Here is a 25,734-nt window from a genome sequence, read left to right on the forward strand (position 1 = left end):
AACCTGAAAGAGCAGTGCTTGGCATACAGTAGACATTCAACAAACAGTTGTTGAATGAATGGTTAATGAGAGTGACACACAAAGGTGACATTTGGGGGTGATGCTTATTATAATGACCTGAACTGATAGATAGGAAGAGAATAAGGAATGGTCAGATATCCTGAGGTAGGACAGACTTCCTCTCAAGGAAGAATAGACTAGGAAAAGCAGGAGACACACTGATATTTTTAAGACAATCTGGTAAAGACAACTTCAGATTAGGGCAAAGAGGTCAAAGTTGCTTGAGCATAGTGCAGATGACTTCTGATCTTCTCTGGTCGGACATTATACCCACAACACTCACAATATATGCACGGTACTTGGCATTGTCCAAGTTGTGTTGGAATTTACAGAAGCCACCTCTTTGGGAGTGATTGTGCCTGAGAAAGTTTGGCCCAACCCAATAAGAATTTGGCAATTCACTGAGCTCAGGGCACATGAACCATCAATGTTTGCACACAAGCTAAGATTGGACAGTTGTCCAGACTAGACCAGAAGCAGGGGCATAGCAGTCAACACAGCCCAGTCTCTACCCTCATGCTGAGTAGGAGACAGGGACTTGGAATAAGTTATTACCAGTGTGCTGAGTGTCTCGAAGGAGAAGTACAGGATGCTAAAGGAAATATGGTAAGTTTAGCCTGGAGTTAGGGAAGTATTCCAAGCAGAAAGGACAGCAAAATCTCTGAAGCAGAAGAGAGCTTAGTATTTAAAGAAATGAAAAAGCCTGATGTGGTTGGTGGAAGCACAGAGAGCAAGGAGGAAAGGGGCTCAAAATAAGGCTGGAGAGATGGACTGGGGCCAAACCCACAGAATTTCCTATACCAAATTAAGGATTTTGGGCTTCATCCTAAGAGCAGTAAGGTGCCATTAAAGGATTGGAGGCAAGGGAGCTACATTTGCATTTTGTAAAGGTTACTCTGAATTCGTGTAGGGAATGGAATTAAAAGGGGAAGAGTGTTGGCAAGGAAACCAGTTGGGAGGAAACCAGCTGAGAGATGGCAGTGCCTGGACTCTGTGGTGGTAACAGTAAGAGTGGTAGGAATTGGGAGGATTAAGAGCTATCCCAGGGACCTAAGATTCAGGACTTGGTGGGTCACATGGTTCTGGCATAAGCAACTGAAGGGATACTGGTGCAACAGCTTGTAAAAGGGATACTTGAGTGGGATTCACTGGGGAAAGATGAGAGGGAAGATCATGAGTTGAGTCTGGGATATAGCAGGTTTCAGGTGCCCTTGGGGCATTCAGGTAAGAATTTCCAGGAGGAAGTCAGATTTGCAATAAATGGCTCTAGAACTTAGAAGATGAGGATGACCTAGAAATGCATATTTAAAAGCTGTTTGAATGTAGACGATAATTTTGCAAAGGTGCAAGTGGATAAGATGACACAAGAATTGAGTAAGAAGAGAAGACCTGGGACAGATTTCTAAGAAAACTATAATGTTTAGTGATTGAGCAGAAGAGACAAATTCAGCAGATGAAGCTGAGAAGGAATGTCCAGAAATAGGAGAAGACCCAGAAGAATACAACACAGACCTGGGGTCTGAATTCCTTCAGGAAGAATAGACAAGTCAAAAGCAGCAAAAGATACTGTAGAAAAATCAAATAAGATTAAGTCTGAGAAGAGTCCAGGGGCTTTGGTTATAGGGATGTCTTCAGTGATCTAAGAAGTGAGGATTTGCAGGGTATGGGAGGAGGTTGAAGAAGGGAGGTGTGGTGGGAGGAGAAGGATATATTGTTTATAGACAACGTTTTCAAAAGTTTGCCTGCCAAAGGGAGGAGATAGTAAAACATCACCAGGGCGTAAGTAGCATTGTTTATTTATTTTCTTGTATGCAGTATTTAAAAAGTATATTTACATGCTAATGGAGAGGATCTGTGACAATGGGAAAGACTGAAGATAAAGGAAAGAGAGAATATTCAATAGATTCCTGAAGCGACAGGAAAGGATGCACAAGTGAAGAATATTAATAGGAGAAATGGCATCTTTAATTGTAGCCAAAGGAAGGGAAGGATGTTCTTTCTGGCTTAAATTTCTGTAGGAGTCTTTCAGGGAAAGAGCTGTGATCATGTTCCAAGCTAGCAAGTGCATGATTCGCTTAGACTCTGGGTCTCCCCAGACATTCAAGATCAGCAACAGTTAAGGCTGTTTACAAGGCAGAGTTTTTTCCTGTCTTGCCTCACAGACATGCGCATCCTGACACAATGGCGCATCTGCAAGATTTTTAATGCAACACGGCTTCCTGTGCTTTTTAGTGCCAGAATAGGTCCAGGGAAGTGCTTGCTTTTGTTTCAGCTAGAGATCGTTGATTTTGCCTCCAGGGTGTGCGAACTGCTTTAGAAAACATACTTTGCCAGTTTATATTGCTGTCATTCCAAGTGTCCTTTCGGAGCATTCTCCTGTACTCTGATTGACCTGTGCTGTATTTGCTAGCCTTTGCACATAACTTATGATTTGATTTTTACAAATGTTTTCTAGTTTCATTAGAGTTTGCATTTCTGTCTCTCAGGTTTGATGCCTTTAGTGGTTTCTGGAAGTAGAGGGGCAGCACATCCTTTTTTTATGTTATCATTATTTTGGAAGATTTTTTTCAGTTTTTGAGGTATAATTGACAGAACTGTAAAATATTGAAAGTGTACATTGTGATGATTTGATACATGTATACATTGTGAAAGACTTTCCCTATCTAGGTTATGAATACATCCCTCACACCTCACACGTTCATCATAGAAGTGATACTGTGTAACATCAGTATTTACCTTGTTCTGTCTGACTTACTTCACTTGGCATAATGTCCTCAAGTTTAAGGGTAAACACCAATATTTCCTTCTTTCTTGTGGCTGAATAAATATTCCCGTGTTGGGAGGAGGGTGTATGGGCGGGTGGGTGTGTCTCACATCTTCTATATCCATCCATCTATTGATGGACACTTAGATTGTTCCGTATCTTGGCTATTGTGAATAGTGCATCAATAAACATGGAGAGAACAGATGTCTCTTTGAGATACTGATTTCATTTCCTTTGGAACTAACATAGTAGTTCTATTTTTAATGTTTTGAGGAATCTCCATACTGTTTTCCACAGTGGCTGCACTAATTTACATCCCCACCAGCAGTGCACCAGGGTTCCCTTTTCTCCACATCCTTGCCAACGCTTATTGTCTTTTTTATTCTTGATGATAGCCATTTTATCAGGTGTGATGAAGTCCCAGCACCTAAGTCAGGTTCGGTGGGGTGAGGTTTGGAGCTGACGACTAAAGAAAGAATTCTTAAGACATCTTTGGTGCAAAATGGTGGTTTATTAAAGCACGGGGACAGGACCCGTGGGCAGGAAGAGCTGCTGCCCCGGGTTGTGAGGAGTGGCTGGTTATATACACAGGAGTTGGGTAGGTGAGGACAAAGGGGTGTCCAGAAGGGCTATGGGGCAAAGAATACTATCAGGATATTGAAGGCTTGGTTACTATCAAGTAAAGACAATTGAGAGTCTCCTGGTGGAATGTTACATTCCTGCTATCAAGCATCCTTGTTAATGAGATTTAGGTTTAGAAGAAATTTAACTTTATTTACTTTTCCTTCTACCTCTGCCTCCTTCGGTTTTTTATGGAGGGGAGGGTGACATTAGGGCTTGAGGAACTGAGTTCTGTGTCTTTGGAAATTGGGCTATTGATAAGGTAACTTCTTTGTTGTAATCTCAAGGACATTTGCAAACCAAGGGAGACTCCTGTCTTGCAGGATTGTGATCTCAGCAAGTTAACTATTTATCGTTTTACGGCAGTCAGGGGTGCCTGAGGAATGCTACACATATGGAGGGGAGCGGGTGGAGGCGGGGTGCAAGGCGCCAGCTTTTGCTTTGTCCTCAGCCAGCCTCCTGCTCCCTCATCAGGTGTGAGGTGGTATCTCATTGCGTTTTTAATTGCATTTCCCTGCTGATTTCTGATATAAGCATCTTTTCATGTACCTGTTGGCCATTTGTACATCTTCTTTGGAAAAAAAAATGTCTACTTAGTTCCTCTGCCCACTTAAAATCAAATTATTTGGGGGATTTTTTGTTACTGATATGTAGGAGCTATTTATATATTTTGAATATTAACTCCTTATCAGATGAATGGCTTGCAATTTTCTCTCATTCCATAAGTTGCCTTTTCCTTTTGTTGATGGTTTCCTTCGCAGAAGCTTTTTAGTTGATGTCATCTTGTGTCTTTACTTTTGCTTTAGTGGACTTTGCTTTTGGTATCAAATCCACAAAATCATTGCCAAGAATTTGCATTTCTATTTCTCAGTCTCCTGGATGCTTTCCTTGATTCCTGGAAGTGGAAAGAGTAACACTTTCTTTGCTCCATTATTTAAATAAAATCTGTTTATCAAATTTTTATTTAGAACATTTTTGTTTGAATGGGCAATATGTTATACATGATTTAAAACACACTAAAGGGCATATTTTAAAAAAGAGAATTATTTCTGTCTACCCACCTCTCCTTTCCAGAAAAAATGTCCAAACCTGTTGTTTTGTATTTCCTCCCAAAAATATTTTGTTATGCTCAATTAAAAATATATAGCCTTTCTTCTCCCTTGAAAATGGTAGCATATCACATATGCTATTCTGTGTCATAATTTTTTTAATGAATATATCCTGAAAATCATTCCAGGTAAGTACTCTTACATTTTCCAATAACTGTTAGTATTACGTTATATAGAAGTGCCATAATTTAATTAGCCATTCCCTTCTTGATGGGAAGTAAATTCTACGGTCACTACAACACCTTCTACATGCACTATAGGTTCAATGCCTCAAAGTGAAATTGCTTTGTCATGGGGGTAAGCATTTTTAGTTTTGAACAACAAGGGATGCTCTGTATAACTATATCAACTGGCACCCACCCGAGCAATGGATGATACTGTCTTTCAACCCACACCCTCCAAAACATAATTATCAAACTGTCTTATCTTAGCAAATCTGATCCATGAAATAATATTTTAATATAGCTTTATTTTGCATTTCTTTCATTTTGAGTATTATTGGACATCTTTTCAAATATTTATAAACCATTTGAATTTTCCTTTTAGAAACTATCTAATCATTTTTCTATTGGTTTGGTCTTTTTCTCATTGATTTTTAAGAGTTCGTACATGTTAATGAAATGAGCATTTTGTCTATGATATGACGCAGTTTTTTTTTACTTTATTTGACAAAATGTTTGGAAGATTTTAAAGGCTTACAAAGATTATAAGTCATTACAACAATGTGGTAGTGAAAATAGTTTGATCTATGGAACAGAAATGGACACTTGTATATGAAAGTATATGTGCATAGATGGAAATAATTTATGACAAAAATGAAATTTCAAATCCTTTGGAAAATTAGATATTATGCAATAAACAGCATTTTTATAAATAATCAGAGTTTGGAAAAAATAAACTGGATTAATATCTTAATCCTTACTGAAAATAAACCCCAAATGCACTAAAATTTTAAGGGAAAGGTAAAGCTACAAAAGAACTAGGAGAAAATGTGAATAGGTGTTTTTTAAATCTTGTGATGAGAATGGCTTATAATGCAAGGCATGAAAACAAGTTAACATGAACAACACGGATAAATTTGACTACACATAATTTTTTATTTATGTATAGGAAAATGAAACTTAGCAAAATTTGGGAGCATATATTATTTCTATAAGTTCCTTTCTTTTGAAAAATATATATAGCAAAAAAATTCAAATACTACAGATGCATATACAAAGAAAACTATGTCTTTCTCATACTAAAGAGACTTGATGCTCCCCAGTGTCCCAGTGCACTCTCAGTTTCTCATGTATCCTTCTTGCTACATTCCATGCATTCACACACACACACACACACACACACACTCACACAGGTCACATATATATGAAGTTGGTTTTTTTTTTTAACATTTCTGTAGGTAAATCTAACTCACTGTTTTTCAAAATGGATTTTATCAGTTGTTTCTAGTAGTAGTAGTAGTAGTAATATAATCAATGGACAGAATCTTTCCTTGCCACGTGGGCTGGCATATCTGCAGAGTGTGTATCTTACAGGAGAATTTATAGATAGACCTCTATAGTTGCCCTCTGTTGAAGTGGCCCAGTTGCACATCCACATGGAGCTTTAATGGAATCAGCTAGAGATGAGCCTGTTGCTTAAGGAAAAGATCAGAAACTCAACATATAATCTGGTGGCAGATAACATAGCGATGGTTTTTTAAGACCATGGGGCTCCGGGAGATTACCTAGAGAGGGGAAAAAAGAAATATCAAGGAGAGAATGCTTGAGATCTCCAACATTCAGAGGCAGGAAAGGGAGAGACAGGAACTGAAGTTGAGAAGAAGTCACTGACAAAGGAGAAAAACCAAGAGGTTATGATGTCCTGGAAGGGATTTCGAGGAGAACAATACAAATTCTGTCAAATGCTGTGAGAGCAGAATAAGGGGATAACTAGAAATTGATTATTTGAATGTGGAAGAGGTAAAAAGCCTGATTCCAGGGGTCAGGGAGGAAACAGAAGTGAGATATTAGAGAAAGTTAAATGTAGAAAACTCTTACAAGGAATTTTGTTGCTAAGGGGACAGTAGATAAAGAATTACAAAGGTCCCAGGGTTATCTTTTGAAAAGTGGAGATACACTTAAAGCATGTTCACGTGCTGATAAGAATAGTCTGGAGGGCAGAGAAAGGGGATGACACAGGCCTTGAGCAGGTACACAAATAGGAGTAGAGTGAGCTCGTGTGCTGAATAGGGTACAGAACATGGTGATAAACTTGTAGATTCCTTGGAAACTCAGTGAAAAGAAGAAGGGGGAGTTCTTTTGTGAGTGATTTTATATTCTGAGGGAAATCAAAAGATGCTGGTCAGCAACGAGAAAGTAGATAGGGGAAGGTTGGAGGATAGTGGGGAAGTGAGAAATGTTAGCCTGGAAGACTGAGGGAGTAGACTGAAATGGAGAAACATGGCAGGATTTCTGGACTGTGACAAACTGGGACTCATAACTTGCTAGTGGGACCAGTCAGCATGGTTGTATAGTTTTTCTAACCAGGTTTACCTGGTTGGTATAGATGCAGAAGAATCTGCATGTTCAGGGAAAGAGAGGAGTGGAGAAGGGCAAGAGAACTAAGGGTGTCTGCAAGGGGGTTTATAGATGGCTGGACATGAAATCTAAGCCAGGTAAATGGAGAACTAAGAACATGACTTGGGGGTTGGGCAATTAAAAAGTGTAGGGTCCATGCTTTGGGGGACTGAATGGGGACAGAGATTGGACTGCACTTCCTGGACTGAAGGAGTTCAGAAAATAGGCAAAGGTCATGAGCAGGGTGCTGGGGCAGAAACTGCCAGTGGTATTAGTATTGACAAGGTTCAGGGGATGACCAGGGGCTCCCAGCATAAGAGGATACATGGCTGACAGCTGTCATTGACCACACCTGTGATACAGAATTGGAGGAATCCGAACGGAGGTGCCCACCCTGCTTGACCACTTTGGCTCAGAAGTATTTGATCTGGGAGTGCTGCCCCATGTGGGTGAAGCTCAAGACACTTCTCTTTGGGATTGTGACAGACCCCTTTGCAGAGCTCACCATCACCTTGTGCATTGTGGTGAACACAGTCTTCATGGCCATGGAGCACCACGGAATGAGTGCCGCCTTCGAAGCCATGCTCCAGATAGGCAACATTGTGAGTGTGCTGCCAGTCTTTGCCCAGCTGTCGTGGTGGGGGGCTTTGGGTGGGGTGGCAGCATGTCTTCATTCAATGGATGTTGATGGAGAGAGGGGAGGTGTTGGAGATGTGGTAGCATTGAGAGAGGAAGTCAAGCCTGGTGAGCCAGGCTGAGCTGGTGCACATTTCTTTCAGATGAACCAGCACAGGGAAACAGACCTGGAAAGTCCTGACCAAAAGGCAGCTAGCTCCCTGTTTATAGAACTTAGGTCAGGCGCTTGAATTCTCTGGATCACAGCTGCATCTCCATTGAAGTTAGGATAAATGTCACTTTCACATCTAAAGACAGCCTATGGACTTGCAAAGTTTCCTCCTAGTTCTATTGCTTTTATGACTGCAAAACACAATGGTGGTGGATTTTTCAGTGGCATCATTTAAGGGCAGACAGAGTGGGGGAGGAACGGGGAAGGCAATGGGAGGGAGGGAACATAGAAATGTGGTTGCTGTTGTAACCAAAGCACTAGGGAGTCAGAACTTTCCTTTTGTATCTGGTTTGGACAGGATGTTACTTTGAGTTGCCCTCCATTATTTCTTTTTAGTATTATTTGCTTTTAACAAGATAAAATCCATATTGGACTTCACTATACAGTAAGCAGAAGGTAACAAGCTCAGGATCCTGCCTCCATGTTTACTGCAATATCTACCCCACTAGAGGTAGCCTATTTGGTCTGCCAGGATCATCCCGCTCCTCCAACTCCTCATGGGCTGCAGACTTAAGTAGAAAGGAAGAGTCCCTGGAAAATGTGACTACTCTTCCTTAGAAAGCTCTCCTTCTCCCAGAATCCAGTGATGTGAAAAGGATTCCAGCAGGTTCTGGGATGCTATGGAACCATCATAGCTAGCCATTATATTTTGGCAGCACCTGGGTTGAGAGGCCACATTCTACTTTAAAGTTGATATGAAGAGGGGAAGTGGAAAGAGAAGGAAAATCCTATTTCCGAGAAGTCAGCACAAACCACAGAAGGTCTTTCAGAAGAGACCTCAGAGCCCACACTCTCATTTTGCAGCTGGAGAAGTTGTAACAAGAAATGAAAAAGGTCTTCACCATTGGGACAGAGCATTGTGACATGTTTTAAAAAGAAAGCAAAAAAGGCAGGCAAAGTTTGGTCCTTTGTCAGTGTTATCTCTACAACACAACAATGCTGTGAGGCTATCACCACCCTCACAGCCCCAAAGAAGGTACTGAGACTAAGAGAGATTGAGTATCTTGCCCAAGATGGCACAGCCCATGAGGATGGAGCCCATTGACCCAGTCCCAGTAGGACACAGGACCTCAGCCCACCCCACCACGCCTCACTTGTCTGCAAAATGCACTCAGTTCATGCGCTTTGAATTAGAGAGTTGCAGTCTGTGGTATCAGGCGGATCACTTAAACTCCCAGCCCTTCCTTCTGTGTAAAGGCAATGCAACCACCTCTTTCCCAGGCCAGTGATAGACATTGCTAAGAGCAACTGAGAGAATAGCACCCGATCCTTCTTCCCTGCTTATCTCCCTTTCCTACTGCTTTTCCCACGACCTGAGCCTGGGCTTGACCTTTCTCAGTGTCAGAACCCTGCCCTTTTTACAACTAAAGATACCCGGAGCTGAAAGACTTTTAGAACTTATTATTATTGCTCTAGTTTAACAGCTATTATTTATTAATGAGGTAATATTGGCCAGGACCTTTGCTGAGAATTGTGTATGCATTTTCTCATTTTATGCCCATTATACAGATGAGGAAATTGACTCTGTCTGCTTTCACAAGCTGGGACATGGCTAAGTTGGATTTTTCTCTGGGTCTGTGTTGCCCCACAATCCCAGATTTTAACTAACTGAACCAGATTGACTTCTCATTTAGATAATTATATAATAATTATTATCCTAACGATCTTCCTCCTCTACCACCATTCACATGAAAACACTAAAGCCTGGGTTCTAATGCATAGCTCCTGAACACTGGTCCAGAGTCTCTCTGTGCTGTCACATTGAGTGTTTCCATCCGCAGTCATTCAAGAGCCCACAGAGTATTAGGAACCTAAGTGAAAACGAAGTCAAGTAATTTGTTATTTTATTTTAAACTAGACATTTCCCTGTTGCCCTTCTTGTCATTGTCCCCTAACTCCACAGACTCTGCTGAGATGGATTCTTCTTTCCAACCACAGGTCTTTACTGTGTTTTTTACTGCTGAAATGGTCTTCAAAATCATTGCCTTTGACCCCTACTACTACTTCCAGAAGAGGTGGAACATCTTTGACTGCATCATTGTCACTGTGAGCCTGATAGAGCTGGGTGCGGCCAAGAAGGGGAGCCTGTCAGTGCTGCGGACCTTCCGCTTGGTAATGTTCTCTCTTGGCGACTTGGGGAGACTCCCTCCACATTCATGGAGCCACACCTCTGGGAACAGATGCTGTCATTCGGGGACCTCAGCAGCCAGCAATCCCTTTCTCTCCTGTCCCTGTGTGGAGGAGGCAGGGCATGGTTCCAGGAAGCTGAAGACTCGGTCCTTTCTATTTACTCAAAAGTGGGGTATGACTTCTCAACTCTGGGCCTGGCCCCCCTCAACTGTACCCTCTTGCTCTCTTATCAAATAACAATAACAGTGATAATCATAGCAGCTACTGTTTCTTGAGCACTGATAATGTGTCAGGCACAGAGCTAACCCCTTGACATACCATGGCATGGCATGTTAGCATGGGCTAATTACATCCTCAGTATTCTCTTAGAGCCAACCAGGGTCCAGTGTCCATCTTTGGAGAGAGAGAGGACAGAGTGAAAGAGAGAATGTCCAGCAATCTCACAACGTCCACTTCTAGGCCAGAAGGTCTGAGCTGCCCCGGCTTGGTTTATCTGCAGTGGGATGGCAAACTCAAAGGCCTGCAGGAATCAAGCAGATGATGACATAAAGATGGCCAAGCAAGAGATCTTGGCACTGAATAGTTGTCCCACATACACAGGTAGGCAGACCCAACACAATGCTTGACTCCAGGGAAGGGCATTTACATAGGAGTCACGGAGATTTATGCCAAGGAAGTGTCCTTATCCATTATTGTCCTAGTCTGCAGCTTTTCATAAGAAACAAGAAATTCATACTTTAATGTGGGCTACTAATCCAGTTTTTTAAAAGGCACTCTGAAAGTCAAATGAAGCATATCCTGGGACACGTTTGTGTCATATACCACCAGTTGGTGACATCTGTCTGAAATGACGTCTTTCATTGCCCTATGGAAAGAAGGGCATAGTGGGCCTACAGAGCCCTGTACTCATAATGTGGAAACTTGAGGAGTTAGGAATTAAAACAATTTTTTTAGTGATTTAGAAGGACAGATTTTTTAGAAAAATGGATTTTTAGAAGACAGATTTCTCTAAGTACCTAGAAAATGATGTCAAGAGGCAGGTACCCATTAATGGTCCATGTCAGATCCCCCATGCACAAACATTGAGGGAGCAAGAGTCCATACTCCCTACGCCCTTGGAGGGCCTGAAGTTAGTTTTCTACTACAATATGAACATTTTTGGCACACTTGGGGAAATACAAGCTTGGTGTTTTCAAATCTACGTGCTTATTTTGCTGACTCCATGAAGCCTATATTCTCAAACAACCACAAATAGGCAGGTTTATTCCATAGCCTTGGCCTATAGAATTCTCCAGGGACTTGCCTCTCTGGTCCCACCTTCCTGATCCTGACATGCTGCTCATCTCACCATTCCCTAACCACGGCTACCACCCCCATGCTTTTCTGGGAGCCATTAGTCCTCCTCCTCCACCACCTTCCCATTCCTCATTAAGTGACTGATAACATGGTCTATCAATATTATGATACGCTTGAAAGAAACTCAACCACCTTTTGGCTCTAGCCCTTCACATTTTTGTATTTGGCAAAACCCTATCAAATATTGAAGCTGAAACCCAATATTCCCTCAGTTGCGCCTAACCCTGAGCTGTGGACATTACCATAGAAAATTCACACAACCCATATCGTCAGTTTCATCATTTTTATTAATAGACTTTATTTCTTAGAACAGTTTCAGATTGTTCATAAAAATTGAACAGACAGCACACAGAGTTCCCATATACCTCCCTTGGCCAACCACAGACACACAGTTTATCCTAGTATTATCATCTTTTGTTGCTTACAAGTAAGTCTTCAGTGGTCTCCTATTGCTCTGAGGACAAAATCCAGAGTCTTTTTGATGGTCTCCAAGGTTGGCAAAATCAAGACTTGCTTACCTCTAAAAACAATCTCCTTTTGCCCACTTCACTCCAGCCAAAGAGACTTCCTCTCCCTCTCCTCACACTTAACAGAACTATTCCTGCCTCCGGTCCTTTGCACATTCACTCCCTCAGCCCAGGATGATTTCCCCTGTCTTTACTTAGATCATTCATTCTCATTTCTCCTGGCTCAACCCACACATCACATCCTCAGAGAGGTTCTTCCTGACCACATTATTTTAGGTTGGATTCTCCCAGCAAATTAATCTGTTTTACACAGTTTGCAATCATCTGTGAGACAAAAACCAGGGTTTCCTTGTCTACTATTCTATCACAATGTCCATCACATAGTAGGAACTCAATAAACACTTGTTGATTGAAAGAAAGGAGGAAAATAAGGACAGAAGGAAGAAATGAAAATGCTGTGTCTTCCTTTTTGCTTTTTGCTCCCTTCAAAGTAGCATTGCCTCCCTTCCCATCACTGATATCCTGGCTCCATGCATCCACTGGTCTGTCCTTTTAGCAATACCACATGTCTTAAGTCCTGCAGTTGCCTTGAGCATGTCTGTGTCTATAAGGCAAGTCACCCACCCCATCTTATTTCTTCAAGAATATCTTAGCCCCTGCACCTCTGTATTCATTTTAGAATCAACTTGCCAAATTACATCCCCACATACACACAAAACTGTTTTTCTTTTCTATTGGGACTGTAATAATTTATACATCAATTTAGGAAGAAATGCAACCTTTACATTATGTAGTCTTCTGACCTATGAAAACAGCACACTTTCCATTTTTTTCAACCTTTCAATAGTTGTATAATCTCTCCCTAGAGTTTTATAATTTTTTTCCATTAGGAATTTTCTCCATCTTTTGTTAGATTTATTCCTAGATATTCTCTAGTTCATTATGCTATTATAAATGAAATCTCTTTTTAAATGTCTTTTTCTGAGTGTTTTTTATTAACATTTTGCTACATAGTACTTTTGTATCCAGAAATTTCTCATTAATTCCAATTTATCTATACAGTCTTTCAAATTTTTTAACACAATCATATCATATGCAAATAATGAGTTTTGTTTCTTTTTTTCTAGTGCTTATACCATTTGGTTCTTTTTTTTTCTTTTTTTTTTAAATTTTTTATTTCTTTTCAGCATAACAGTATTCATTGTTTTTGCACCACACCCAGTGCTCCATGCAATTTGTGCCCTCCCTAATACCCGCCACCTGGTTCCCCCAACCTCCCACCCCCCTCCCCTTCAAAACCCTGCACCTTTTTTATTGTTTTTCAGAGTCCATAGTCTCTCATGGTTCACCTCCCCTTCCAATATCTCTCAACTCCCTTCTCCTCTCCATCTCCCCTTGTCCTCCATGCTATTTGTTATGCTCCACAAATAAGTGAAAGCATATGATAATCGACTCTCTCTGCTTGACTTATTTCACTCAGCAGAATCTCTTCCAGTCCCGTCCATGTTGCTACAAAAGTTGGGTATTCATCCTTTCTGATGGAGGCATAATACTCCATAGTGTATATGGACCACATCTTCCTTATCCATTCGTCCGTTGAAGGGAATCTTGGTTCTTTCCACAGTTTGGCGACCGTGGCCATTGCTGCTATAAACATTGGGTACAGATGGCCCTTCTTTTCACTACATCTGTATCTTTGGGGTAAATACCCAGTAGTGTAATTGCAGGGTCATAGGGAAGCTCTATTTTTAATTTCTTGAGGAATCTTCACACTGCTCTCCAAAGTGGCTGCACCAACTTGCATTCCCACCAACAATGTAAGAGGGTTCCCTTTCTCCACATCCTCTCCATTTGGTTCTTTTAACTACACTATTGTGATGTTTAAGATGACCCTACTGTTGAAAGAACGTGTTAATAGCAGACATCCTTGCTGTTTTCCTGATCTCAAAGAGATGCTTTCAATATTTCACCAAGTATAATGTTTATTTTTTTTTTTAAAGATAAAGAAGAAACTTTTATGAGTTTAGGAAGTTCTCTTTTGTTAAGTATATTTATCAGGAATGGATATTTAATTTTATCAGACAACTGTCCTCCATGTATTAAGATAATCAAATGATTTTTGTCCTTTAATGCATTGAAGTGGTGCATTATATTAATTGATTTTCTGCTGTAAAATCAACATTGCCTTCCTTGGATGAACGCAACTTGATTATGATACATTTTTCTATACAATGGAAGTTTCAGTTTTCTTATAATTTGCTTAAAATTTTTGCATCCTTATTGATGAGTAATATTTGGTCTGTAATTTTCCTTCCTACATTGCACTTGCCAGGTGTTAGCAACTAGCTATCAAGGTTGCACTAATTTCCATAAAAAGAGGTGAGAAAAAGTCCTCTTCCTCTATACCCAGTCTTTGGATAAGATTGAAATTACTTACTCCTGATAGGGTTGGTAGAATTCACCAATGAGGCCATTTGAGGTCAAAATTTTTCATGACTGACTTAATTTTTTTACTGGCTGTGCGACTACTCAGGTTTTCTGTTTCTCAAATTGGTTTGGTAAGTTATAGTTTTCTAAAAATTTCCCTTATCTAAATTTTCAAATTTTTTGGCATAAAGTCGTGTGTGCTATGCCATTATATTTTAAGGGTCTATATCACCTGCACTTATGTTACCTTTTTCTTTCTTTAAAAATGGTGATTTGTGCTTTCTCTCATCTGTTACTATATTAGCCTTGCCAAAGGTCCTCAATTTAATTAGTCTTTTCAAAGAACCAACTTTTAGCTCATTGGTCTCTTCTCCTTCATTGATGTTTTCTATTTCAAGTAATCCTGCATCTTATCTTAATTACATCCTCCGTCCTACATGTTTTACACTTTTCTAACTTCTTAAGATGGAATTTTCAACCTATTTTCCTTTCCAATATATTCAATGAAGACTTCATTTCCTTCTAAGAACTGCTTTAATATGTAGAATTTTCCTTATTATTTGGTTTTAAATATTTTCTAATTTCAAATTTGATTTCTTCTTTGACTCAAAGGTTAATAAGAAGCATAGTTCTTAATTTCTAGTTATCTTCATGCCATCAAGTTTTAGCTCAATTGTATTACACTTAAGAGAACATACACAGCTTGTTCAATGCTTTGAAATTTATTGTAATTTTCTTTTGGCCCAGCATGTTGAAAATGTTCCTTATTCACTTGAAAAGGTATCTTCTGCGGTTGTAGGGTACAATACTCTGCATATATCCATCAGGTAGAGAAAGTTCATTGTGCAGTCCAAATATTCTACATCCCTGCTTATTTTTGTCTGCCTGTTCTAGCAATTACTGAGATGGTAGTGTATAAAAATATCTCCCACTATGATTATGGCATGGTCTGTTTCTCCTTATGGTTCTATCTTGAAGCTGTGTTATTAAATGCATACATATTTTAAGTTGTTATATCTTCCCTGTAAAGTGAAACTTTTATCAGTAAGAATTGACCTTCTTTCTCCCTAAAAAATGCTTTTTGCCTAAAAAAAAAACACCTCATCTGCCTCATATTAAAATTAAAAGACTCTGTTTTCCTTTGATATAGAATTTGCATGATGGATTTACCCATCCTTTTTTCTATGACTTTTGTATACCTTTAGGGTTTTAATATGAGTCTCATAAATAGAATACAGTCAGATTTTGGATTCTTATTTACCTCTGACAATGCAATCTTTGTCTTTTAACCAAAACATTTAGCCCACTTACTTTATCGTGCATACTGATATGTTTGGATTTGTGCTTATCATATTTTGGGTTTTCTGTTTGCTTCATCTGTCCTAGTATTTTTGTTCCCTGTCTTCCTCAATTCTTTCTTTAAGATTTTATTTATTTATTTGAGAGAGAGCACATGAGCCGTGGGGGAGGGGGGACAGAAAGATGGGGAGAAGCAGGCTCCCTGCTGGGCTTGGTCCCAGGAACACAGAATCATGAAATGAACCAAAGGCAGACACTTAACCCACTGAGTCACCCAGGTACTCCCTCTCTTCCTCAATTTTTGATTTATTTTGGACTGTTTATTTTTTCCTGTTCCATTTTTCTCCTTTATTAGTTTGCGAACCTCTCTGTTTGTATTTCTTGAGGGGTTACCTTAGGAATTATTTAATTAAAGTCAAAAGTTAGCTAAAACCTCTATTTTCCAAGACCACTTTTCACTCCATATACCCCTTCCCGACTTACTACTGTGCTAAGCATTTTAATTTTATCTTGTTTTTAACAAGCTATATGATTCAATCAATCATAAATAATTCCCAACTTACTCATTTTTTTAAATTTTTTCAATTTATTTATTTTCAGGAAAGCAGCATTCATTATTTTTTCACCGCACCCAGTGTTCCATGCAATCCGTGCCCTCTATAATACCCACCACCTGGTACCCCAGCCTCCCACACCCCCGCCACTTCAAACCCTTCAGATTGTTTTTCAGAGTCCATAGTCTCTCATGATTCACCTCCCCTTCCAATTTACCCCGACTCCCTTCTCCTCTCTAACACCCCTTGTCCTCCATGATATTTGTTATGCTCCACAAATAAGTGAAACCATATGATAATTGACTCTCTCTGCTTGACTTATTTCACTCAGCAGAATCTCTTCCAGTCCCGTCCATGTTGCTACAAAAGTTGGGTATTTATCCTTTCTGATGGAGGCATAATACTCCATAGTGTATATGGACCACATCTTCCTTATCCATTCATCCGTTGAAGGGCATCTTGGTTCTTTCCATAGTTTGGAGACCGTGGCCATTGCTGCTATAAACATTGGGGTACAGATGGCCCTTCAGTTTACCCGTGTCTTTAAGCACAATTTTTAATGAATGTAAAGAAAGTTGATAATTAATAGTTACTTTTTCTCAGTTCATCGAAGATTTATTTTTTCCATAGTGTGAGTAGTTCCTCAGTGATGAGTAGTAAGCTTTGAATTTTAACTGTTGTTCCTTTCTCTCTGGATACTGTTAAAATCTTCACTTTGTCTTTGCTGTTCTGTAATGTCATTAGTATGTGTTTAGCTATGCATTTATTTATTTTTTCATTTATAATGCTTAAGATTCTTTGATTTCTTGAATCTACAGGTTTGTGCTTTTCTTCAGTTCCAGAAAGTTCCAAGACAATATGTGGGCAAATCTAGCCTCCACACCACTCTTTTTCTTCTCTTGGACTTTTATTAGATGTATTAAACTCTCCCACTCTATTCCCTGTATTTTTATGGCTTTTTGAAATTTTCCATCTATGTCTTTCTGGCTACCTTCTAGATAATTTCTTCTGTATATCTGCAATTCATTAATTCTTTTCTAAACTGTATCTATCTTATATGAAACTCCTCCATAGATTTTTTTAAGATTTTTATTTATTTATTTGACAGAGAGAGATCACAAGTAGGCAGAGAGGCAGGCAGAGAGAGAGACAGCGAGAAGCAGGCTCTCCACTGAGCAGAGAGCCCAAAGTGGGACTTGAGCCCAGGACCCTGGGATCATGACCTGAGCTGAAGGCAGACACTTAACCCACTGAACCACCAGGTGCCCATCCTCCTAGAGTTTTTAAATGTTGTGTTATATTTTTCATTTCTAGAAGTTCCATGTGGTTATTTTTCAAATCTTATTTTTAATGTTTTGTTCTATTCCCATATCTTCCAGTTTGTGTTTTATTTCTTTAAACATATTATATCTACTTATACTGTTATCTCTGGCTAATAATTCTATTACTTAAGGAAATTGAGTGGCAGTTTCCACATACACATCCTGGATCTCTCTCCCTCATGATGCCTCATTATTATGTATTTGTTTGTTTTACTGCAACTCTTTGACACTTTTGGATGGAGGTGCTTTGAGACCTGGGATGCAGACTGGTTTCTTCAGAAAGTATTTGCATTCACTTCGGCAAGGCACTTTGTAGTTTTTCTCTAAATTAAATTCTCAGGTTGAAACAACTTAGTAGTGTGAACTTTAGCCAAAATCCTGTGTGAGCACCACTTTGGGGATCTAAATTCTCAGTGTCAGTTTCCCACTTTCTACCTGGACTAGACATTTAATTTTACTGGCATTCCCCTGGGTTTATTTCTGGTTTGTCTTTACATGGAAGTTAGAGCTCTTTGGGATCTAGTCTTAAAAGGGGGAAGAAATTCCTGTTAGACCTTCTATGGTAGACAGAGATAAGTTTCCTGCTCCCCATGCCTCATTAGACCATTAAAACCTATGCTAGATTCACTCGGTTTTGCAAATGTCTTTAGAGAAAAAGCTAACTTCAACAATCTGTTTCTACATCTGAATTCCCATATTTATTTAATTTTTGGCTAAAGAATTTACTTACATTACTGATAGACCATCAACACACTTTAGATTTTATTATCCAGCATTTTTAAAGATTTTATTTATTTATTTGAGAGAGAGAAAACCAGAGATAGAGCAGGAACAGAAGGAGAGGGGCAAAAAGAGAGAGAGAAGCAGACTCCCTGCTGAGCAGGAAGCCTGATGCAGGACTCCATCCCAGGACCTTGGAATCATCACCCAAACCAAAAGTAGACACTTAACAATTGACTGAGCCACCCAGGCATCCCTATCCAGCATACGAAAGAACTTTTTGATGGAAAGGAAAACCCAAGGGAAATCCAGTGTAGTCTACCATATTACCTTGTCTATTGATATTTGTCATAAGGTCCACTTCATCATCAAGTGGTGACCTCCCCGGTAGAGGACAGACTTACCTTTAGACTTACTTTTCACTCTATTCTAAAAGTAAAGCATCCTAATTAAAGTAAATTGAAAATATAGAGAAAAATTTAACTCTAAGATCCAAGACATTTGGATATATTTCCATACAAATATGCCTATGTTACCAACTTGGTATATTTCCTTCTAGTCTTTTCCCCTCTAAATAGATGTTTTTATATTATGAGATTAACTAGAGAAATGGCTAATTAAATGTGAAGCAATATTCAGCAGCACTTAAAAGCAACAATTTATAAATCTTATGTGATATTATAAAGAAATTCTTTTTGAGGGACACGTGGGTGGCTCAGTCAATTGTCTGGCTTCGACTCAGGCCGTGATCCCAGGGTCCTGGGATGGAGCTCTGCCTCAGGGTTCCTGCTCAGCAGGGAGTCTGCTTCTTCTTCCCTCCCAAATAAAGAAAGTCTTTTAAAAAAAAAAAAATCTTTTTGATGTATTGCTAAGCTGGGCAAAGTGCAGAGAAAGCATTTGCATGGAGGTAGAGGTGAGATTCTCGGGAATCGTGGACACATGTGGGGCTGCTTTCCTGGACCCCTCACTCTAGACACCAGCAAGAGCCAGCCAGCTCATTCAGGGGCTCTACAGCAGGCACTCTGTAAATGTGTGTTGACTGATAGCTAACACTAGGGGCCCCCAAGCTCAGATATCTCTAGAACAGCAAGTAAAGGGCTCTTGTTCTCTTGCCTTCCATAAAGACAATAAAAGAACTCATAGAGGACCACTCGATTCATGCCCCCTAATGACAATTACACATGATTTGCTTGCAGTTTAACAAAAGGTTAATTATGGACTACAAATTCCTACCTAACAGGATTCTAATATTAATTTCTAAACTCCCTACCCCCACCCCAACTAACTAAGGAACCAGTGGAAACTTGGATTAGATTAAGGCAAGAGTCATGTCTGGTCCTTAGCTTATGGCCAGTGAGCATGCCCGTGTGTCCCTCACTGTCCCCAGTCGTGCCCCACAAGGGCCCTACTCCAGTCTCTGCCTTTGCACTTGTCCAGAGTTTACTGTGAGAGTAGAGATCTGCGGCAATGATGTTGCTAAGGAAACTTGGCATTCTCCCAATACCCTCCACAAAACGGCTCCATCTAGTTTCCAGTGCTCAGTGTTTGTTTGAGCTTATATGCTGCCTCTGTGTTTAGTCTACAAAACTGTTGTTTTAGGCTCTGTTTCCAGTACAAGGAGCATAACTTTCAGGTTGGGTCTAAGGTGAACATAGGCCATTGCACGCCCCTCCCCCATAGGAATGGAACTTCCTGCATAAGAGGATTAAACTTCCCTTGGGCCTTACTGCTGTGTGGCTGCTGAAGTTATTGTTGCTCTGTTCTGATTGGCATTGCATCTTAAACCCTACGCCAGAGTCCGATTTTTACTAGGTGCTCCATAAATACCCATGACAGTAGAACCCAGATATTTCTTTCTAACAAATTAAAGAAACACACAAATTTTTTTAAAAGTCTACACATCTATATGCATAGTGTTTATGCTCCCTTGTGGGACTTAGCATGTTCAGGTTTACAATGAAATCTTTTTGGGTCTTTGCCTATTTTTCATAACTAAGCCACTAGTTCCATGAGGGCAAGAGCCCACATACCTCTCTCTGTATAACCCACAAGTTCACACAACACCATGCACCTGCATGGCTAGCATTCAACAACGTGAAACAAACAAACATGCAAATACTGGGTCCATGAAATCATATACTTGCCATTTCAGAGCTGGTGGTGGTAGCAGATGCTGTCCATGGCCCCAAGATAAGAACTGCCCTAAGATATGATTCACCAGTACTTCTTAAATACAGTGGGTCCTGACCTCCCTGCAAAAGGCTAAGCTTACATCGGGTTGAAAGTGGGTCATTCTCACTTATTTGTGAGCTCCATCATGCCACATAGAATAGGTCAACATTCAGGAAGCCTGTGGCTACAGAATAGAATACCTATGGTAAGACCATCGCCTCAGTATAAAACTCCTAACTTCCACAGTTGCTGAAGCATGTTGATACATAAGGACCCATGGAAGGCTGGTCATATTTTTAAGTAACTGATGACAGAAAGAAAGGTCTCTAAAAGCAGCTTCCTGGGAGCATCCCCATCTTAATAAAATGAGCTGCCTTGTGCTTTTTCCTGACCTTTGGTTTCAGGTCAAAGCTTGAGTAAAAGGGATGAGAACAGTAGCCAGGACCTGACAGTCTCTGTTTCCCTGCAGCTACGGGTCTTCAAGCTGGCCAAGTCCTGGCCAACCTTAAATACGCTCATCAAGATCATCGGGAACTCGGTGGGGGCACTGGGGAATCTCACCATCATCCTGGCCATCATTGTCTTTGTCTTCGCTTTGGTTGGCAAGCAGCTACTCGGGGATAATTACCGTGACAATCGGCATAATATCTCCGCGCCCAATGAAGAATGGCCACGCTGGCACATGTATGACTTCTTCCACTCCTTCCTCATCGTCTTCCGGATCCTGTGTGGAGAGTGGATCGAGAACATGTGGGCCTGCATGGAAGTTGGCCAGAAATCCATATGCCTCATCCTTTTCTTGACAGTGATGGTGCTGGGGAACCTGGTGGTAAGTGCTAAGCCTCCCTGGGGGCACTGTCTTGGGGACAATGGAGAAGACTTCTGGGTTATCCTAAAAAGCTTTGAAGTTGCGTATTTTTATACCCCATCATACTTCCCTGACTGTAAGTCTTCAAACTTTGCAAAGTCATGTGGGGCATGTTCTAAGAACTGTCCATAGGAAGGTAACCTGACTTACTGGCATGAGCACATCGGAGAGGGATGGAAAGACCTGTTTAGAATCCCAACTCTATGACTAGTAAAGCTGGATGACCCAGCACAAGAGACAATCTCCTCAAGCTTTAATCTTCTTCAAATCAAGAAGATAGTGCTTATTCATAGGCTTACCCAGGGAATTAAATTACAGGAGATGACATATGCAAATTGCCTAGTGCAGTGTCTAGGCCACAACAAGAACTCAGTAATTGTTAGCTGTTTGTTGAAGAAAAATTTCCTTCCCCACTCTAGTGGGTCTCAGGAGATATTTTTTTTAGGGCCATGAGAGCTGACTGATTTCTCTGAGCTACACTGATCCTAGCTATGAGCAGGAGGGCGGGCACGATGAGACAAGGTGAAAGGGAGAAGCTGGGTCATGGACAACAACCAATGCCATAATGTCAATAACAAAATCCACTCCCACATTTGGGAGCACCTCACTGAAGACCTTTCTGCCAATTGCCCGCACTACCCCCACCTTCTTTATCCTAGTTGGCTCCATGACCTCAGCTTATCTCCACCCACTGCGGTTCTGGGCACCCTTGCTGTACCAGTGCTGGCTGTTGTAGGGGGACATGTGGACCCTCAGAGGCCGCTTTCTTACTGCTCTGAAAGTCAACCAATTTGGATTCTTTTCTATGAGAGTCTTACAGACACAAGAAAGCTAAACCAGAAGAGATGAAACAACAAACCCAAACTTTTCAGTCTTTCCCACCTGGGGCCTGGAGCCAAAAATGCTTTCCCCCACAATTCCCAAGTTAGGGGGTTGGCTGAAGATCCTTTCTTCCAGGCTGAGCTCAGCATGCCTGCAGAGTTACAGGGGCCCCTAATCCTCAGGCAGGAATTTTCTCTTTCTGAGCACTCTTAGAGCTCTCAAGTAGTTTCCTCTTCACGACCATTCCAGTAGGATGGGAGTCCCCACTCTCTGCTCATGGGAGAAGAACATGAAGTTAGAAACAGCAAGGAGATTACCCAGGACCCCAAGGCAAGGAAAAGAACCCAGGGCTTTGGCAGATGACAGCAGTCCCAGGGTAGACCCATACGTGTTCCTTTCTGCTATGCCTGAATGTCCCTTGGTTCAGCAGGGCTGATCCTTCTCTGTGGCAGACAATGTGTTTCCAAGCCTTGTCCACATGAGGCAGTTTGCTTGGGACATCCCCAGGACTCCTTTCAGTGGCTCTCAAACTGTCCATCCCCCCCAGAAGGAAAGCACGTTGGGTGGGCAGAGAGAGGCCCAGGTGTGGCTGTCTTGCCCTCTGCTTGGTTGCCAACCTGGCAGACTATGGAGGAACTCAGCTTGTTTGTCAAGCCATCATTGCTTGCACTCCTACTCTCCAGGTGCTCAACCTGTTCATCGCCCTGCTGCTGAACTCCTTCAGTGCTGACAACCTTGCAGCTCCAGATGAAGATGGGGAGGTGAACAACCTACAGGTTGCCCTGGCACGGATCCAGGCATTTGGCCATCGTACCAAGAAGGCCATCTGCAGCTTCTGCACCAGGACCTGCCTGCTGCCCTGGCCTAAGACAGAGCCCCAGCTGGTGGTGAAACTCCCACTCTCCAGCTCCAAAGCTGAGAACCACATTGCTGCTGATGCAGCTGTGGGGAGCCCCAGAGGGCTTTCAGTGTCCAGAGGCCCCAAAGACGACTACAACGACTTCATCACCAACCCCAACATATGGGTCTCTGTGCCCATTGCCGAAGGAGAATCTGACCTTGATGACCTGGAGGAGGATGGTGAGGAGGATGCTCAGAGCTCCCAGCAGGAAGTGATCCCTCAAAGGCAGGTGAGAGTCCTCCCATGGGACAGCCTGAAGGCTGGAGTGACAGGGGCAGAAGGAAAATTTGAATAAGGAGGTTGTCCAACATCCAGACTGGTACAGACTTGATGAGCCCCGGGCAAATCAAGTCTATGGGCACCCAATGTCAGGAAGCAAATACCATGCCAAGTTTCTGGAGGAGGTGGCCTTTGAGCAGAGCCTGGAAAAAAGGGTCAGAATCCCCCAGGCAAGTGAAAGCAGGGGCAGGACCTTAGTCTCAGACCACTTTGAGGTTCTTGGGATTATCTTTTGCACAACTGTCCCTCTTACTTTGCCCAACTCAGTCTCTGTGCCTAAGATGCTAATGAGACTCCTCTAAGAACTAACAAGACTCCCCAAAGAACAAATGTTATCCAAGACTGAGATTCATCTGATCTTCATCAGATAGGGAGTCCTGATCATCATGGGACTCATTTATCCAGATTTTCCAGACAAAGGATGTCACAGGGAAATGACACTTGTTCTTTTGGGCCCCAAAGAATTCAAAGCACATTTAAGCCTTTTGGCAATATATATAATTTTAAATACTTTGCACAGTTCCCTACTACCTTAAGCTGCTGTATCAACCCTCACTGACCTCTTCTCAGTGACTTTGGCACGGTATGGAAGGCAGGGGTCCTGTGGGGTCTAGAGGCAGGCAGGGCGGCTGTCCAGGCCACTAAGTGGCCTCAGACAGCTGTGCTTTGAGTCTGTAGCTCTACCACAGCCTTCCTCCCTTGCAGCTGTCACTTCTCTTGTGTTCCAGCAGCTGCTATTATCAGCTGCCATATTTTACATGCCTTTGTGTGGGTGACAGCCGAGGGCAGGGCATCACCATCCCCGGAATAAAGGACATGAACTTCATGATGACTGTCTCCACTCAGAGGCATTTTCAGATACTTTAGGGTCCGTGGGGGACTTCAGATGGCCAAGGTCTCTATCTCTCTGACTTCTGGACAAGTAGTAATGGTCGTGGTTAACATCTATTGAGCCAAACGCTTCATGTCAAGTGTTTTCCAAGCATTCACAGATTTAGTCAGCAAAATCACTGAATAAAGTAGATCTTGCCTTCTCAATTTTGCAGGTGGGAGAAATGGAGATCAGGTTGATACATGGCTTGGAAGTAATGGAGCCAAGAGTTAAAAAGACTCTTGTTATAGAGTTATAGAGACTCCAGGCTGACTTCACACAAGCGTGTGTAAGAATGCCGGTATTTTTGCTGCAGAGATTAGGTTCTTATCTCTGGCAGACTATGAGGGAGAGATCTCTTCAAACTGAGAAGCAATCAGCTGAGGGTGGGCACAGGTGCCCACATGGGACCCTCTCTCACTAGCAGGAGCAGTTGCAGCAAGTCGGGAGATGCGAGGGTCACATGGCACCCAGGAGCCCAGGCTCTGGAATGTCCTCTGAGGACCTGGCTTCCCACGCGGGTGAGAAGTGGAAAGATGAGGCTGCTGCCCAGGTCCCTGCAGAGGTAGGTATGTGAACTTCCGGGAGGTTGAACAGCCCACCAGATACTGACCGGTGGGATGGTAGGGGCCAGAGGATGGGGCTGCTGGGGAAGTGGTGTTTCAGACTACAGTCAGCACATAGCCTCACGTCTCAGCGTGAGAATTATTAAGGTCTGTCCTCACCTCCAGGCTGGTCGTCATGATTTCAGTGGAAAGAAGGGGGGTTCCACAGTAAGGAGGTAGGCGGTGATGAGGATGAGATCTTCAACCTCTCTGAGTCTTCTTGTCTTCCTCTCTGAAACGGAATGGTAATGCCTACCTGAGAGGATTCTTTTGAAGCTTAAATGAGATGCTGCTTGTCAAGTGTTTAGTTCCTGCCTGAGATGGAATAAGTGCCCAGAAAATGACAGCCAAGAGAAAAGGGAACAAAAGACAATGCACAGAGAAAGTGTCTTTCTGAGACAGCAGATGAAAGTCAGAGTCACTTGTGGGTGAGGAAGTCTTCCCTGTGACTCCCCCCACCCCCAATCTCTTTTGTCCACATCATTTTTTCCAGCCACAAACATTCTGGTGCTCTGCAGAGGCTATCCGTAGTGAGTAGTGTACTGACAGCCTTACGCAGCCTGAGCAGGAAGCAAAACTGGGGTTTGGGAATGTCATATAAGAGGTAAAAGGAAACTTGGTGGTTTCATTACAAATCTTTGATGAAAATAAGCTACAGGGAAGAGGCATCTAGAAAGGCTTAGTGTCGTTCGTACCACGGCATTAAATTCAGGAATTTAACTTGACACCTAGCCTCTGAGAGCTGACGCCGTGACAGGCACCGGGCTGGGCAAAGATAAGGAAGACATCATTTGTGCCCAAAGTTATCGTGCCCTTCAGTCTGAGGAATGTCAGCCACTGGCTGTGTGCCCCTGGGCAGGGATGACCACAGCAGGGTGAGAGGAGAAGGTGGGTTGAGCTGGGGCTGGGGGACCGGGGCGGAACAGAAGCCACTTGGTTCCTGCCGGGTGAGGTTGCCACCTTCTACATGTGGACATCATTG

The 25,734-nt window shown here is 41.9% G+C and overlaps 1 protein-coding gene across 1 annotated transcript in view; it reads left to right on the forward strand.

Annotated features, from left to right (window-relative positions):
- SCN10A (sodium voltage-gated channel alpha subunit 10) overlaps positions 1-25,734 on the forward strand; it is a 69,176-nt gene that overhangs the window by 18,108 nt on the left and 25,334 nt on the right. Inside the window, exons 10-14 of the mRNA XM_032351968.1 lie at positions 7,476-7,714; positions 9,898-10,071; positions 20,876-21,235; positions 22,780-23,226; positions 24,572-24,712. Of these exons, the coding sequence (XP_032207859.1) occupies positions 7,476-7,714; positions 9,898-10,071; positions 20,876-21,235; positions 22,780-23,226; positions 24,572-24,712 (1,361 nt within the window). The remainder of the gene's footprint in view (positions 1-7,475; positions 7,715-9,897; positions 10,072-20,875; positions 21,236-22,779; positions 23,227-24,571; positions 24,713-25,734) is intronic.

The sequence above is a fragment of the Mustela erminea genome, chromosome 1 (genome assembly GCF_009829155.1).
Source record: "Mustela erminea isolate mMusErm1 chromosome 1, mMusErm1.Pri, whole genome shotgun sequence".
Taxonomy (NCBI): domain Eukaryota; kingdom Metazoa; phylum Chordata; class Mammalia; order Carnivora; family Mustelidae; genus Mustela; species Mustela erminea.